General features: G+C 37.5%; 2 protein-coding genes across 2 annotated transcripts; both read right to left on the bottom strand.

The window, feature by feature from the left end:
• Positions 1 to 5,503: 5,503 nt before the first annotated feature.
• On the bottom strand, positions 5,504 to 9,160 carry LOC143412664 (uncharacterized). The gene is made up of 5 exons (XM_076874105.1): positions 9,053 to 9,160; positions 8,534 to 8,869; positions 6,612 to 6,710; positions 6,348 to 6,437; positions 5,504 to 6,258 (listed from the first exon to the last, which is right to left on the bottom strand). Exons 1-5 carry the CDS (start codon positions 9,114 to 9,116, stop codon positions 6,251 to 6,253), a joined length of 597 nt encoding a protein of 198 aa, XP_076730220.1. The 5' UTR covers positions 9,117 to 9,160; the 3' UTR covers positions 5,504 to 6,250.
• Positions 9,161 to 9,875: 715 nt separating this feature from the next.
• Positions 9,876 to 13,754, bottom strand: LOC112432859 (uncharacterized). The gene is made up of 8 exons (XM_024801293.2): positions 13,476 to 13,754; positions 13,065 to 13,394; positions 12,706 to 12,945; positions 12,031 to 12,117; positions 11,901 to 11,929; positions 11,736 to 11,792; positions 10,540 to 10,608; positions 9,876 to 10,350 (listed from the first exon to the last, which is right to left on the bottom strand). The coding sequence occupies exons 1-8, from the start codon at positions 13,534 to 13,536 to the stop codon at positions 10,210 to 10,212; spliced, it is 1,014 nt and encodes a 337-aa protein (XP_024657061.2). The 5' UTR covers positions 13,537 to 13,754; the 3' UTR covers positions 9,876 to 10,209.
• Positions 13,755 to 17,252: the final 3,498 nt, after the last annotated feature.

Consider the following 17,252-nt stretch of genomic DNA (forward strand, 5'->3'; position numbering starts at 1 on the left):
ACTGCTCATATTAATGTTGTGTGTGTTGCCATGCCTAAGAGTAATGATTTCAAAGATGATAACAACTACAATGACTGCTTATGTTGCCGTGCCTCAAGAAGAACAACATCCCGTTGCAATTCTGTTAGAGGAGAACTTGTACTAGCTGCTAATAAATGACGTGGTGATTAAAAATGACTTGTCAAGTGATCATGCACTGATTAACACATTAGTAGTTTATGCAGGTACAATATAAGGTTTTCACCCTTTTATTTTTTGAAGTTCTCATCCTTTATTTTTTGATGTTTTCATTATGAAGTTTTCATTATTTTACATATAAAGTTTTCAATTTAAGGTTTGCATCATTTTAAATATAAGGTTTTCATCCTTGTATTTTTTGAAGTTTTCATTTTACATATTAGGTTTTCATCATTTTTAAATACAAAGTTTTCATTTTAGTTTTCATCCTTTTATTTTTTGTAGTTTTCGTTTTAAAATATAAGGTTTTTATCCTTTATTTTTTGTAGCTTTAGTTTTATTATTTTTTCTTGTTTATTCCACTTGTTATTTCATTTACTATGATTTTCATTTACTATGTTTTTCTTTTTATTATTTTCTTTTGTTTTATTCTTTAGACCAAATGACTTCCATTTCTGCTATGCTGACATTTTGAAAATTAAAAAATTGCTTAAGATACTTAATAAATAACCTTCACAGACAATTGTTGTATACATTTAAAATAAGTTAAAACAGGAGGGAATGTTACAGGAAAAAATGATTCTATGTTTCTTTACCTTCTTTTAAATGTACAAAGATGCCTTTTGTCTGCCCTCTCCCTATGGTTAGATTAGTTTAGAATTATCTTTTTAGACTTTCCCAGCAAAGACATCTTGTTTCTGGGACACATTGTTTTAGATTGTTTTATCTTCCCTAGCTCTCTGCTGACGAGACTAGCACCATATATGGAGTTGTTTTATTTTATCTGTTTATTATTTGTTATCCTGTTCTCACTGTCTCTGTGCTCTGTGCCTATAAAAATTACCAAGCCACTGTGCATGGTGTGAGTTGTTCTTAGCAGCTCACCCGTGTACACGTTTGATAAAGAAAGTAACTTTGTCTCATTGTGTCTTTATTTCTCCTGGGTTTTTTACAGAGTTTTCCCCCAACAGAAATTGTCTTCTGTGGTCTGTGCACTACATTTTGGACTGGCTGTATTCTCTTGACAAGAACAACTTGTTACTTTAACTTATCCAAAACATTAATTTGCCTTTATAGGCTATAGTGTGAGTGTGTGTGAACAGATAAAAATGCTCAGATTAGAGCACTGCAGAAATGTGTGTGACTGGTAGAATAATGACTTGTAGTAGAAAGCTATTTAATGCTCAACTTGAATATAGGAAGGTTCTGTATAAGTACCAGTTCACTATGCATAAATGCACAGGAAAGCTCAGATGTCCAAGTTTTCCAACAGCACTTGAACAAAGCCTGCACAGTCAGAGTCTTAAAAGAGGATTTTTAAAAGAAAGAAAAGTCAGTAGATAATAATTGATACTAAAAAGACCAACAGCGCCTCCTTCAACTGACACATCACCACAGACAGGCACACAGCCCCGCCCCTCACTAGCAGCTAAACAGTGAGGTTTCAGCAGTGAGTAAAGCTCCTGTTTTAATAGTGTTGAAATATTGAAGAGTTAACATAAATGTTAACCTGGCTGCTCATTAGCAATTACCTGATAGCCACTTTACCTGTCTGTTTTGTTAAGGTAGTGGCTATGGCTACTAAATTAGATCATTTTTAATAACAATATACTATATAATGTTAAAACTGCACACAAATATAATGTAACCTGTGTGTGTCTGGTAACCCGTGCACACATTTTTTACCAATCTGTAAGTGAAAGAAAAGAATGTCACAAATATTTGTAGACATTTGTATCCACAGAAAACCTTTTAGCAGTTAGTCATCACATCTGTGTAAAATCTGTTTGAGTCATTCATGTTTAATTAGTTGGTGATGTGTCAATTTTTAATAATAGTTACACAAAAATCACTGCACATGAGTTGTATGGGTCATTTTTGCACATTTGTTACTAGCCTAATTCCTCTCTGTATGGCTCTTCATCCCCAAAGCAGCCTAAAGTTTTGTGTTTAAATGTAAGAAATATTCTATAAGATTGAGAAAACAAAAACTGATTGAAAGACTAAAGTGCTTCATGTTAGGGTTAAAAGACAAACGGGATAATTAACAAAGATACTAACAACACAAACTGTGCACATTAATTTATAAAATATATGTAAAAAACTGCGAATGGGGAAAAAATGGCAATGAATTGAACCATTAAATGTTGGACAAGGGTCATATAATTGGCTATTCATTCGAGGCTATGCTCCTTTTTAATCAGTGGAGTAGATATGGACATTGTTAAAAAAAAAAAAAAAGGTCAATGACTCTAACTGAAGTACTATGTAGCTGTCACGGTTCTGTGTCCGTTGGACCCAGTATTTTGAGTTTATTATGTTTTGGATTAATTTTGCATCATGGATTGTTTTCTTGTTCTCTTGTTGTGCTTGTGATGACCTTGCTGTTTCCCTGGATTGCCTCTAAACTGTCTGCAGGTGTAACGACCAACATCCTCAGCTGTGACCTTCTTTATAACCAGTGAGCATTCTGCTGTAACACTCAGTCTGTCTGATTTGGCCTTTTCTTTGATCTGTCCATGATTAACCAGCTCTACTGCTGGTGTGCTTCTTGATTCAGTGAAGAGCCAGTTGATAGCGTTACAGTTGTGATGATTCTTCATCACATTTTCACAAGGCAAAGTGACTTTATCTCCATCTCTGACAGTGAAGGAGAGTGAAAGATCTCCACTTAGTGTTCCTGAGAACACGACAAAGAATCAAAAAGGTAACACTGCATGTCAGAGCACAGATAATTTTGCACAGTTATGCACACATGTATGCATTTGTATCTTTTTCATTTTCACTAGTGCACTGAGCTGGAAATGTTTTTAAATCTTTCTCTTATACACATGTTGGATGTATCCTTACCAACTGAAGCACAGGTACAGCAATAAAAACACTTTAAGCTAAATCGATTTAACCATCATTTCTCATAGTCTCTCTTTTCTCACTTTCTTCTTGAGCTTCTGAAAAATAAGTGTATCAGCTTCCCTGTTATTAGTGAGGTAATACAGTCATAGAACTCAGAATCTGCTGAGATGATAATAATAATAATGTCCTCAGTGTAAACTTTTGTAATCTCATTTATAAACGTATCTGTATTCCTACCTGTTAATTGAAGCATTAGTATCACTGATAAAAACATGTGAATCCATCTGAATTCAGCCATCATGCTTCTCGGTATTTCTCCTTCCTGTTTCTCACAGTAATGACAGTCGCAGACTTTAAAGTTGTGCTCCCTGTGGCGGTTCCTGTGGTTGTTATCTCACTATCTCACGCTAACTGTTCAGGAAGTCCTTTCTCTGACAATTTCTGTTGTTTATAAAATGGCTGGGGAACGAAACAATATTAAAGAGGTCAAAGGTCACTGCAGGCCATCAAACCCTGTAAAACTAAAACGAGCACGTAGAACAGACAGCCGAATGTTGCTCAGTGACTTATGATAATCCCACTGTCCGTTTGTGAAGGTAAGATTACGTCTTCTTGCTCTGATACTTGTTGGTCCCTCACTGTGTCTGTGAAGTGTTGTTTTTCTGAGAAGTGAAGGGGCAGAGTTGGTGAGAATGTAGAAGTGTTACCATCAGAAACAGACGCTTCACACACTAAATGTCCTTTAGACATTTAAACTAAGTGTAACAGCAAACTGTTCTCACAGCTGAGGGTGTTGGTTATTACACTTTCAGAAAGTTCAACATATTGTTGTTGTTTTTTTTGTGGCTCATGCCTATGTTATTAATAGTAAACATTTCAATCATATAATTTTCAGCTCAGACTGTCTCATTAAAACACAAACTGGAAGATTACTGTAAATTTCATTCTCTCTTTTTTTTATTCGTGACTGAAAGTAAGGCCAACAGGGTAGAAACATTAATCTGCATAGATGTGCAGAGGCAACAAACTCACAGGCTCAACTGTTGTCACTTCATTGGTACTCATTACATCTTATTTAAGTGTCTCTTTCTGAGAACTGAAGGGGAAGTGCTTTGGTGCAAATGTGGATACGACAGCCCCAGCATAACTCTGCAGGTTTTAACCTCTAATGACGACCAGACACAGGTCAAAAAACCACAGAGTGTCTTTTAGATATTTTAAAGCTGCAGAAGATGAATGATTCTTTATGTTTAAACATTTCAGTATCCAATTATGCTTTTTAGTGGAAAAGTTTACTAGAAGTGGGACATGCAAAGTATAAATTATCACCTTCTATAATGAATGAACCAGTTTACAAGAGATTTATTTTCAGTAGAGCAATGCAATCCACAGAATGAAATGTTCACACTCCCCAATGAAAGCCTTGACATGAGATAGGATACACAAAGCTGCCACATAAACACTGCAGACAGTCCAAAGAGTTGTTTCAGATATCACAGATATGTTTTTATTCATGCTTCCTCTAACTTCCTCAGAGGTCACTTGTCCTTGTATAGATGGAGATAAGCTTTTGGGCAGTGCTTTGAGTCTTTAAGTTATTCCTTTAAATATGTTATGTAATAGGATTATCATTTGGTTACCTTAAGTTTAGTTTATGTTTTACTTAAGTCATCTGTGTTAGTCTGTCATGTTTCTTGTCTTCTTGTTCATATTGTCAAGCTTGTGTTGCCATGTCTGGATTCCACTCTGTTTCTTGTTTTACTGTGAAAGTCCCTGTCCTATGTGCAGTGTTCCTTGTCTCGTTAGGTCTGATTTGTCCCAGCTGTGTTCCCACCTGTTCCACATCCCCTCATTATCTCTGTGTGTACTGAAGTCCTCTGTCCTACTTTGTTCAGTGTCAGGTTGTCTTTTGTCCTTTGCACCACCATGTTCCATCTATCATGTGTCACGTATCCACGTCATGGTTTGGGTTTTTTATGTTTATCTTTAATTTCCCCAGTTTAGGTTATTGTTTAGCATCACCTCTGCCTTTTGTTTTGCAATGTCTTACCAGCCTTAATAAACGTCTCGCTTTCTGTTAAGCTTGAGTTTTGTTTTAGAGTGTCTGCACTTGGGTTCACCTCCTTTATTCACACAGTCAGCTTTGCAGCCTGACTGTGACAGGCAGGTCTCAAAGTTGTGGCTGAATGGCATATTTAAATGTACTTTAAAGTCAAATAGAGAAGCTAACAGGATAGGGCAAAAATCCAATCCAAATTTACATTTGTAGTCATGAAAGCACAAACCAGTCACAGGATGCTGGGAAGGGTTGTCAAAGAGTTCAAAGGAGAGAAATGAACGAAGATAGGGTGTACTTATGGAAATGGGACAGGTAGAAGTGGTTGTTCTTAAAATAACATGAGAGTTAAAGATTGGAAACAAGACACCAAAAGTGACTGAAGTGAGAGATGCAAAACAGACTTTCTGCTTAGAATTTTTATTTATTTTAAAGATTGCATTATGTTCAAATTCATTAAAGATAACAGTGTGTGTGATTACATCATCATCAATCAAAACTCATTTGAGCGCAGACCAGATTCGACCACATACAAATGACTTTGTATCCAGGCTCAGGCTCATAAAACTAAGCTCAAAACTCTAAACTAACTTTCTGCAGCTGAAAAAGAAAGAAATGAAAAATGGCTTTGAAATCTATTACCCAAGTGCCAACAGGAGTGTTTTGGAAATAATAGTGAGAGCATGTTTTTCAAATTCAGAAATGATCAGCAAATGCAGATGTAAAAGAAAAATATTTGTACGTGTATTTCTTTTTACAACAACCATGCTGTACAGGAGGCTTCTGCAGAAAGAGAAAACAACATGTCAAACGTGTTTCTATTTTTGTGGTCCAGAAAACCACCAAAAGCTACCCCTGCCTGCTGAAAACTGATGAAAAACAATGTACACCTCCAAAAAACACAGTACAAGGAGAAAGAGCTTTTTACCGCTGATGCAGGCAGGTATTTTAGAAAAGTCACTGTGGTTCTAAAAAGATCATATCAAGATTTCAAATTGTTGTCCAAACTGTGACTAAGGCAAAAACAACGATTCTCTTTTTAAAAGCTTCTGCTCCTCGTGCAAATATAAAGCTTGTTGATGTGCTGATCAGTGAGATCTGATAGAAGCTGGAGGGTTGGTCAAGCTACTTCAGTAGACTGGACTTTTTCATTGTTCACCATCTTTACACACCTGTAAAATACAAAATCATAAACCCGTGCTTCTTCAGAGCTTCATGTCTGGTTTATCAACCCTTCTTGCTTATGTGTGAACATTCTCACCAGCTCTTGTCCAGATGTTGATGACCACAACAGCTGCTATAAGTGCTGCTAAACCCAGAGGCACTATGATGAGCCTGTACCAGCATGAGCCTGGAGACAGAGCATGAAAAGCATGAAAATAATATTTTAAATGTCATTTTCTGATTGTTTTTGTTTTTTAATGTAGATGAATACAGAGGAAAAAAAACATGTATCTGAAATTAAAACATTTCATTCTAAAATATAGAAATATTGAAAAAAAAAAAGCTGAATATTGTTGATTACCTTGTAATTTTGTTGAATCATCCATGATTTCCAGCTCTTTTGTTGTGTTTCCAGTTGTAGTTTCTGATTTTATTGTTGTTGCAGTATTTGATTTCTCACCTGAATAAAATTCAGTGGACCTTTCATTAGGAAACTAAATTCAGTCAATTACAGTTTTTTCTGAATGCTGAAACCCTAACTGTGATTCCTGTAGCACAATCTCTAAAACTATTCAGACTTATAGCAAAACCACTCACTGAGTTTGCAAAACTAAAAGCACAAAAACTGCTTTGCACTCAGTTTGCAATTTTGTAACACACACTTTGCAAAACTGTAGGCACAACTCACTGCACAACACTCAATTACCAAATTTCCAACACACTCCTAGCAAAAGTATACACATGTATGGCTATCATTAACACTATTTTGCCAACTGTCTGGCACACTTTCACATGTGAAAACTTTTTTAGATAATTAGTTCACTTTGCAATCAGCCTAAGCACTATAATACAGGTAAGCTGTGTGTGCGGAGTACAATGGAGGGAGCAGAAAGAGTGAGAAGTAGAGGAGGCCGAGGAAGAGGACGTGGAGGTGAAGAAGTAGGATGAAGAGGACGACAAGGACAAGGAGGAGCAAGAGGAAGACGAGGAGGGGGGAGAGGAAGATGAGGAGAGGGGGAGAGGAAGGGTAGGAAGAGTAAGAAATAGAATTGCTGATGACATCAGAGCTACAATAGTGGACCATGTAATCAACCGTGGAATGACCCTGAGGGTAGCTGGCCAACGGGTCCAGCCTAACTCGAGCCGCTACACTGTAGCAAGTACCATAGGGACATCTTGAAATGAGAATCGGTTAGTACAGTCACTTCGCACAAAGATTTGTAGCACTGCCATATGCCAATGAGAAACACACCAATACCATTGATGTAAAAATACTGAAATTGTTACTTTACAGAATTGCTAGATGACCAGATGCTGGGGGCAGAGGAAGCATGTTCACTGCAGACCAAGTAACCCATATAGTCATTATGGCGATTGCAAATAATCCTATACTTGGAAATAAACACTTGTGTTTGTTTTGATGTGTTTGAATAAACACCAGTACTTGAAGTTTGGATCCCTCTATGCTTATGGATCTATGACAGAAGTATGAGCTCAAACTGACATAGCCTACCTTGTGCACAGAGAAAGCAAAAGCCAGATGTGTTTTGTATTCATACCATCAGTGTGCAGTTGGTGCATTGTGTGCTTAGTAGATGATGGCTTGTGTGTACTGTTTGATACGGAAACACCACTTTTACGAAGGTGTGAAGAGTTAGTCTAGCTGTGTTTGCTTTTGCAAGAGAACTACAATGTTTTGATTATTGGGTGACAGGTTTTCTTATTTGTGTGAAGAGTTTTGCAAAATTAGCCAATAGTTACAAAAAATGTGCTTAAGAAATCAGAAAAAACTGTAAAGCTTCAGATCAATAAAATGAGCGGATATTTTAGGTAATTAGTCAGATTAATGCAAAGTTATTTTGAAAGGTTCTTCAGAATCTCTCCTGGTTTCTGATGACTGAGCGCTGAAGGTAAAAAGCTGCTCTTTTTTTCCTTCTGTTGTTACGCTACAGTTAAAGTCATAAGTTGATATATGAGTGATGCATCATTCAGAAATGTCACAGTAGCAGAGCAGAAGACTCCGATGTTTTTAAATTTGAGTAATCTCTATCCAGAGCTTCACTGATATGGATCCACTTCACTTTGTGTTTGCACCGTTCATATGTCCACACAGAGCAGTTTAAAGTCACCTCAACAGCTTTCTTGTGTTCAGTCACTGGTGAAGATGAAATTCAAGAGAAATACCAAATAAATATAAGTTTCCTTTTTTCAAAATGTAACTTGTCAGCATGTTGTTCTAACAGGATGGTTTGAGCTCAAAAATATAGTGTTGCAAATACTCACTACTAACAACAGACAGATAAACCACAGCATCTGGACCTTGCTGTCTCCCTGGATTGCCTCTAAACTGTCTGCAGGTGTAACGACCAACATCCTCAGCTGTGACCTTCTTTATAACCAGTGAGCATTCTGCTGTAACACTCAGTCTGTCTGATTTGGCTTTTTCTTTGATTTGTCCAAGATAAACCAGCTCTACTGATGGTGTGCCTCTTGAATCAGTGAAGAGCCAGACAGTAGTGTCACAGTTGTGATGATTGTTGATGAGATTTTCACAAGGCAAAGTGACTTTATCTCCATCTCTGACAGTGAAGGAGAGTGGAAGATCTCCACTATTTACTCCTGAGAACATGACAGAATCAAAAATGTTAACACTACATTTTTCAAGAGTGCATCAAACTCAGTTTTCATTGTTCACAGAAACACCACAGCTTTGTGTGCTAAATAAAAATGATATTACTAAAATTAAAAAGAAGAATAGTTTTCAAATCCTAAGACGATGTACAGTGTAAAAATCATCCTTACCTCCAAACTGAAGCATGAGTACAAAGAACAGAAACATTTCTATCCATCTAAATGTAACCATCATGTCTCTCAGTCTCTCCTTTCTTCTCAGGCTTTGTAAAGCATAAGCGTGTCTTCTTCCTGTAGTTTTCGATCTATGACTTCCTCATTATGACTTTCAGCTTTCTTTCTCACATTTCTGCCATTATTCTTACACAACCAGACTGTCACAGCTTCCATGTTCCTCATTTATTAACAGCCAGTTGTTGTTAAAGTGACTCCTAAAATTAATCTCTTAGATAGTTAAGTAAGGTTTGGTTGTCCTGTCCACTTTACTTTATTTACTTCTGCAATATGAGAAACTGAATCATAATGCTCAGAGTTTACGCACACCGCCAAACCAAAAGGGCTCGTATCAGACGCCACAGATACAATTGCAATGAGAAGCAGCACACACTTTGAAAACCATGTTTTTTCTTTTCCTTGTGTGGTGCAATAACAGTTTTCCTGCTGCGTCGAGCAGAGGGAGTAGCAGGAAATGCATCTTGAGTGGGTGAAACCCCTCTCTCCCATTTGTCCAATCGAAAAGTTTACAGAGACGAACAAATTTGCAGGATCATAAATCCCAAAGAGATGATTTTCACAAAGCACAGGGATTTAGAGGAGTGTTAATCACAGGATGTATAGCCCAATGTAAAAATGAAGTTTGTTGTTTTCCATTGTGATTCTATATTGTTGAATACGGAATAATTAACTAATTCAGCTTTGAAACACACACTCAAACAGTTCTGAGATATAGATGTTTAAATGACTGCAAGCAGAAACAGCTGATGTAACATGTGACTTTTATTATGTCTGAGGATGTTAGATTATTTCTTCCACTGCTTCACATTTTGTTATAATGAATATACAGCACCCCCTTCTGGATAAAGGGATTGCTACAGTAATAAATTCTGAACTTTGTCAAACTGGAGACAATTTATGGATAAAACATAGTGCAACATTCTGTGTTAGAAATGTAAATGAGCAGTATAATATCCTTTTTGTTAAACATGGAGAACTTATGCCTAACAGAAACATTTTTACACAATCTGATACAAATAACAGGTTAAAAAGGGCCTGAGCGCAACCATAACCAGTGTAACGTAAGAAAGCTTGTATGAGCTGTAGCTGTTTCGTCAACACGTGTCTCTCACTGGTTTGTTAACGGCAGCATAGAGGCTGCTGGGATCACTGGAGGGTGCAGCAGAAGTGATGTGACTTTTCATGGTGATGTAGGTCACTGTGTCATCATCTTCATCATCATCTTGACCCACAACCTGAAAATGAATACACAAAAAACAAAATAATTAAGACCATAATAATGTAGGGTAAGGCAGATATGATAATAGTATTATAATCTTAATATTTATTCTTAACACTCAGATATCAACATTTACCTTGCTCTTTCATGGGAATTTTTATTGTTATTAACTGACATCACCTGAATAACCAACAGGACAGCTTACCTGAGCTTTACTGGTGGTGTTGTTAGTGTAGCTGATGGAGGAATAGGGAACAGCGTATTCAGATTCAGCCTGCACAGATACGACAACATAGAGACTGCTCAGTAATGCTTAGATTCAACATATGGGAGAACAAATACAAGTGGTGAGTAGGGATGGGTACCGGTGTCCGGTGCCATAAACGGTAGTAACCAGACCGAAAAGCAGCGCACATTTCGGTGCTTTATTTCGGTGCTTTTTTTTCCTGAGCTGTGATACACTTCTAGCCAATCATTTTACGTTTCCGAGGATAGTAGGCGGGCCCAGGTACGTACATTCTTTTAGAGCAGAGCTACAGATTAAAAATGTCCAAGGCGAAGCGGTCAAAAGTCTGGCTGTACTTCACAGCAAAATATGCAAACTCAGCAGCCTGCAACAAGTGTTTTAAGCTGATACTGTGATACTGTCAAAGGAGGTAACACCTCAAATCCGATGAAATACCTGGCGACGCATAGCGGTTTTTTTTTAAAAGGCCAGAAATGCGCTGTATTTGATAGCTTGCTGCGAGACCTCACACCAAGCACATCTACTGCGGGTGTGGTGCCTGTTGTCAGACCCGGAGTTAGCAACATCCCCAAAAACACGAAGAGTAGAGTCCTGGCCCCTAGCCCTGCCAGTGTAGCAGAAATGATGAGGATGATGATGGCAGCAGCAGCCGTTCGTCTCTGCGTGAGTAGCTTAATGTTGTTCGTGTGTAATTTATGTTGAGTAGGCTAACCACGTTATTAAATTAATGCATGTAAGGTGAACTAGCAAACACCATCGTAGCTACATGCGGCTGTCTTCTTGTTTGATGGCAGATACTCCCTTCACTCTGGCCAAAAAGGCTAAAATGACCAAAGAAAAAGAGGGAAACGGCTAAACATGAGAGGTTTTTGGATAAAGTTTGTGTTTTTTCCATTGTTTAAGCACTGCTTCCAGCCAAGAGTGATACCATATATGCCCCATAGCTGCAGAAAAGGCTAACATTGTTATCTTTTTACAAAAAACCAGCTGAACATGAGAGGTTTTTGGACCAATTTTGTGTTCTCCATTCTTTAAGCACCGGTTTGAGCACCATTTAAGCACCGGCACCGTTTCAAAAGTACCGATTTGGCACCGGTATCGGATAAAACCTAAACGATACCCATCCCTAGTGGTGAGTAAGTATTTGAGCTCACAGAGTCCTGAATGGTTCCTGGAGCAGACAGAGTCACTGCAGGGTTTAAACTGAGTTCCTGGAACAAATAAAACAGACAAAGAAGCCTCATAAACACAGCAGACTATAATCACATCAGTGAGAAAGACTGATTACTCGTATATAGCATGAAAGTGTTATAACTCACAGCATTTTCATTCATCTGTGATTTGTGTTCTGAAAAAAAGAAAAATCAATTCAAGCTTTTAGAATGAAAGTCCATCCTGGTTTCTGCAGTCTCCCTGGTGATGAAAGCTCAGTCTTGTGAAAGCTCTCACCTTTAACTCTCTTCCATATGATGCCTATGAAAGCACTCATTATGAGTACTGTTAACCCCAGCGCTACAACAATAAACTTCCACACACCTGAAGAAAAAGAAAAACATTAAACACATTATGTCTGCAGGTTCTTGTCTTTTTAAAATCCTGATGTATAAAAATCAAATGTGTTTTAGGTTGTATAAAATTACTCGGTTAAGATCATTGTATTTGCTTAAAATGACCAACAAAGAAATATTGTTCTGGTTATAATGTTATTTCACTGACAGAAATGTTTTTTAAAAAATAAGCTTTTTTATAAACTGGAACAGAAAATGAACAGCAGCCTCATTAAGCTGACTTCCCCTTTTCCTTCTTTCCATTAATACATCTCCACAGGATGTTTTCTTTTACAGCTTATTTTTGGGAACTTGCTGAAGTGAAGTAAGTGTATCGTGTATAAGAATCCAACGCTGACTGTTGGTAGGAACGGGCTTCTGAAGTCTGTTAAATTGTGCTTCTTTTGCAGTGCTTTTCTACTTTACCTGACTTCAAAGCGCTTTATACAACTCGCCTTATTCACCCAATCATACAAGCACTTTTTCTATGATCATATCCCCAAAAAAGTTCTTTGTTTGTTTATAACAGGATGAAGTTATTGTAAGGACTGAAATGTTTACGTATCCCTTCTCTGACCAGAAGATTGACTGAAGATAAACTCCTGCACGTTTCCACCATGTGCTACTTGGCACTTCAACATCTCAGAGTTCTTGGATGTGTAAATATGATCAGATGTTGCAAAGGTCACACTGCAGGCAGACTGTGACATCCTCAGGTCTTTGTTACCATAGAACCACTTCACAGTGTATTTACATTCTTTATATGTGGACACAGAGCACTTCAATGTCACTGTGTCATCATCCTTATATTCAGTTACTGTTAAAAAAGAGAGAACAAGAATAACATTTACAGTAATCATCACTGTAGTTATAGTTATTGTAATGTTTCAGTTTGATGTTCTAATAATCTGAAAACATTATGATGGAAATACTCACGGTTAACAACAGACAGCTCAGCTACAGAGTCTGAACCTTCTTTTTGTCCTGATTTGTTGAACCTTCTGCAGGTGTACTGACCAACATCCTCAGCTGTGAGCTTCTTTATAACCAGAGAACATTTTGCTGTAACACTCAGTCTGTCTGATTTATTTTTGACCCCTTGGTGAATCTTCCCGTTTTCAAACAGTGTTACTACGGCTCTATTTGACTGACTTAAGAGCCAGGTAGTTCTGTCACATTTATCTTGATCATCTGTCACATTTTCACATGACAAAGTGACCTCACCTTCATCCCTGATAATAAACTCAGAGTAGTCAGCTGCTGCTGCTGTGAAGAAAAGAATAAAATCAATAATGTCAACAAACTAAGCTTTTGTAATCTCATTTATAAACGTTTAAATATTCTTACCTGACAATTGAAGCATTAGTATCACTGATGAAAACATTTGAATCCACCTGAATTCAGCCATTCTCCGTCTTTCTCCTTCCTGTTTCTCACATTAAAAATTAATCTCTGAAATAGTCCTTCTTGTAGAGATGCTGTGTCCACTTCCTGTGATTTATGCTAATATTATGCTGATATAGAGGGCCAGGTGAAGAGGACAACTATCTGCTGTTGATGTCCAAGCTGTAACAGATAAGATGTTTTCTTTCTAGCTCTAACACGTGTTGGTTCCTCATTGCATTTCTGAAATAGTTTTTCCTCTGAGAAGAAAAAGGGAAGTCTTTTAGTAGGAATGTGAGTACATCAGCAGCAGAATTTTTAGCACTTAATGATGACCAAAAAGAGAAACACAGATCGTTTCCACACTCAGTGTCCTTTAGATATTTTAAAGCTGCAGGAGACCATCTGCATTCACTTTGGACTGTAATATATAAAAAGATCATTTGTGTGGATTCTCAGGACTGTTTGATGAAATGTAACTTAAAAGGTATATAGACAAGCTAATGGGACAAACCTTTCACTGGAACAGCTGGTACAACATGTGACTTTTATTATATTACTTTCACTGCAGATTAAACATCTTCACTGCTACACCAGTCTGTTAAAATGTGGGCTATATGCTTTCAAATCATGGCTGGATAAACGTTCTCAAACACTCTTTAATGTTTTTGTTAATTGATATGCTTTTAAAAATATAAAAATATTATTTAATCAAGACAGTTACCATAACAGAGCAGGTAAACTAACTCTAGCCTCCAAACACGCTAAACGTCACTAATGTCTCACATATGAAAACTCGCTCTCTCTCTTTCTTTCGCTCGCCCGCTGTCCGTTGCGGGTGTCACCCCTAAAAACTTCCCCTTCTCCCTAAACAACCAAATGTCACATGTTGCCTTATCATTTTTTTTTTGATTGGCTGACATGGTAAACTGGTATATAGCTTGAACTCCGCACTTTTGACCCAAGTTGAAATGGAGACTCTGACGTGCTGCATCTTGTAGCTGTGTCCTCTTAAACTGGTCATGTGATTTTGACGCGTCCCGCGACCTCAGAGGGTTAAATTAGTTAAAATGAATTCACAGATGCAGAATTTGTTCTACAATTCATCATTTAAGTAGAATCCTTTATTTCAATGTGTGTGGCTCTTGTGGTCCTCCATACTTTACACCCATAATGGTAACAGGCAGTGGCGAGAACATAACTGCTAGCGACCATTTCAAATATCGTTAAAAAGAGTAAGTTACTTTGACCATTTTTAACGTAAGTTAAATACAAAAAATTCCCACTAAAACTCAAATTAAATGATGCCACAGTAAATAGCCCACAAAATGAAGATTTCCGTTGAACAGTAGTGCCTTTTATCCGTATGTTAAAAACCGGATAATTCTTTTAGGAAAAAACAACAACAAAACAACGTTAAATAAAGCTTACATTTCAAGCACTTACAGATTAATTCCTAAAGGCAAATTTAATATCGAAACAGCTGGTATTTCAGTGCTCTAATGGAAACTTGTTCATGTCACATAACATTGACATCCACTTCTTAACCCTCTTTATAAAAAGTACACACAATCTTTAAACCCTTGTTTAATATAATCACTCACCACTGTAGACAGTAGATTTTTCACTACATACAAGCTTAACTGAGAAGCTGAAGCGCAGTCGATGATCTTTTAGGGAGCGGGGTCAGATTGATGTACTGTTAACGTGGGGATGTGTCGTGAGGAGGTGCCGTTCACACGTCTGGAGTTTTTCTTTCTTTATCCTGAGTCAAGATTGTTCTACTTTAAGAGAGATGAGTGGATAACTGAATGGGAGACAGAAAGCCCGTCATCAGTTGCCTTTAAGGCTAGCTTCACATATAGCAACAGCAAATGGATGCTCTAATTCCCCTGCACAATGTTGCTGAAGTCAATAAAAATGGCAACAAGGCAAATTAATCACTGTGGAAAAAAAGAAAGACAAATTTATACCGTTATTGGAACAAACTATGGAAAATAAAAACATTTACAGTTTTTTCTGAATGCTTAAACCCTAACTGTGATTCCTGTAGCACAATCTCTAAAACTATTCAGACTTATAGCAAAACCACTCACTGAGTGTGCAAAACTAAAAGCACAAAAACTGCTTTGCACTCAGTTTGCAATTTTGTAACACACACTTTGCAAAACTGTAGGCACAATTCACTGCACAACACTCAATTACCAAATTTCCAACACACTCCTAGCAAAGTATACACATGTATGGCTATCATTAACACTAATTTGCCAACCGTCTGGCACACTTTCACATGTGAAAACTTTTTTAGATAATTAGTTCACTTTGCAATCAGCCTAAGCACTATAATACAGGTAAGCTGTGTGTGCGGAGTACAATGGAGGGAGCAGAAAGAGTGAGAAGTAGAGGAGGCCGAGGAAGAGGACGTGGAGGTGAAGAAGTAGGATGAAGAGGACAACAAGGACAAGGAGGAGCAAGAGGAAGATGAGGAGGGGGGAGAGGAAGATGAGGAGGGGGGAGAGGAAGATGAGGAGGGGGGAGAGGAAGGGTAAGAAGAGTAAGAAATAGAATTGCTGATGACATCAGAGCTACAATAGTGGACCATGTAATCAACCGTGGAATGACCCTGAGGGTAGCTGGCCAACGGGTCCAGCCTAACTCGAGCCGCTACACTGTAGCAAGTACCATAAGGACATCTTGAAATGAGAATCGGTTAGTACAGTCACTTCGCACAAAGATTTGTAGCACTGCCATATGCCAATGAGAAACACACCAATACCATTGATGTAAAAATACTGAAATTGTTACTTTACAGAATTGCTAGATGACCAGATGCTGGGGGCAGAGGAAGCATGTTCACTGCAGACCAAGTAACCCTTATAGTCATTATGGCGATTGCAAATAATCCTATACTTGGAAATAAACACTTGTGTTTGTTTTGATGTGTTTGAATAAACACCAGTACTTGAAGTTTGGCTCCCTCTATGCTTATGGATCTATGACAGAAGTATGAGCTCAAACTGACATAGCCTACCTTGTGCACAGAGAAAGCAAAGGCCAGATGTGTTTTATATTCATACCATCAGTGTGCAGTTGGTGCATTGTGTGCTTAGTAGATGATGGCTTGTGTGTACTGTTTGATACGGAAACACCATTTTTATGAAGGTGTGAAGAGTTAATCTAGCTGTGTTTGCTTTTGCAAGAGAACTACAATGTTTTGATTATTGGGTGACAGGTTTTCTTATTTGTGTGAAGAGTTTTGCAAAATTAGCCAATAGTTACAAAAAATGTGCTTAAGCAATCAGAAAAAACTGTAATGGCAGATTATTATTGCTTTTACTTACACTTATTATTTAATCTACTCATCTGTTTACTGAGATTATATTTTGGCCTTTATAATGGTTTGGATGTCAATACCAAACATTTAGAATCAGAAAAATAAAATGAAATCTTACAAGTTTTTTCTGCTAATTTTTATTTCCCAATGTATTAATTATTGCCAGATAAACCTTGTTCCTTTCCTCCTTCTTTTATTAGGTACACTTCCTTTTTCTTCATGCTTGCTTCTTTCTTGACACACATGCAACACAGCCGAGCCTGAACTGTTATGCTCATACGAAACAGACAGGCAGCGCTTATGGTGACAATTCTAGAGTCTATTAGGGTCCTTCAACCAACAAAATCCCATGTGAAGTGTGTGAAATGGTAGCTGACATCGCTACTGTTTTCAAAATACAAATATAA

Source organism: Maylandia zebra, linkage group LG15 (assembly GCF_041146795.1).
Source record: "Maylandia zebra isolate NMK-2024a linkage group LG15, Mzebra_GT3a, whole genome shotgun sequence".
NCBI lineage: Eukaryota > Metazoa > Chordata > Actinopteri > Cichliformes > Cichlidae > Maylandia > Maylandia zebra.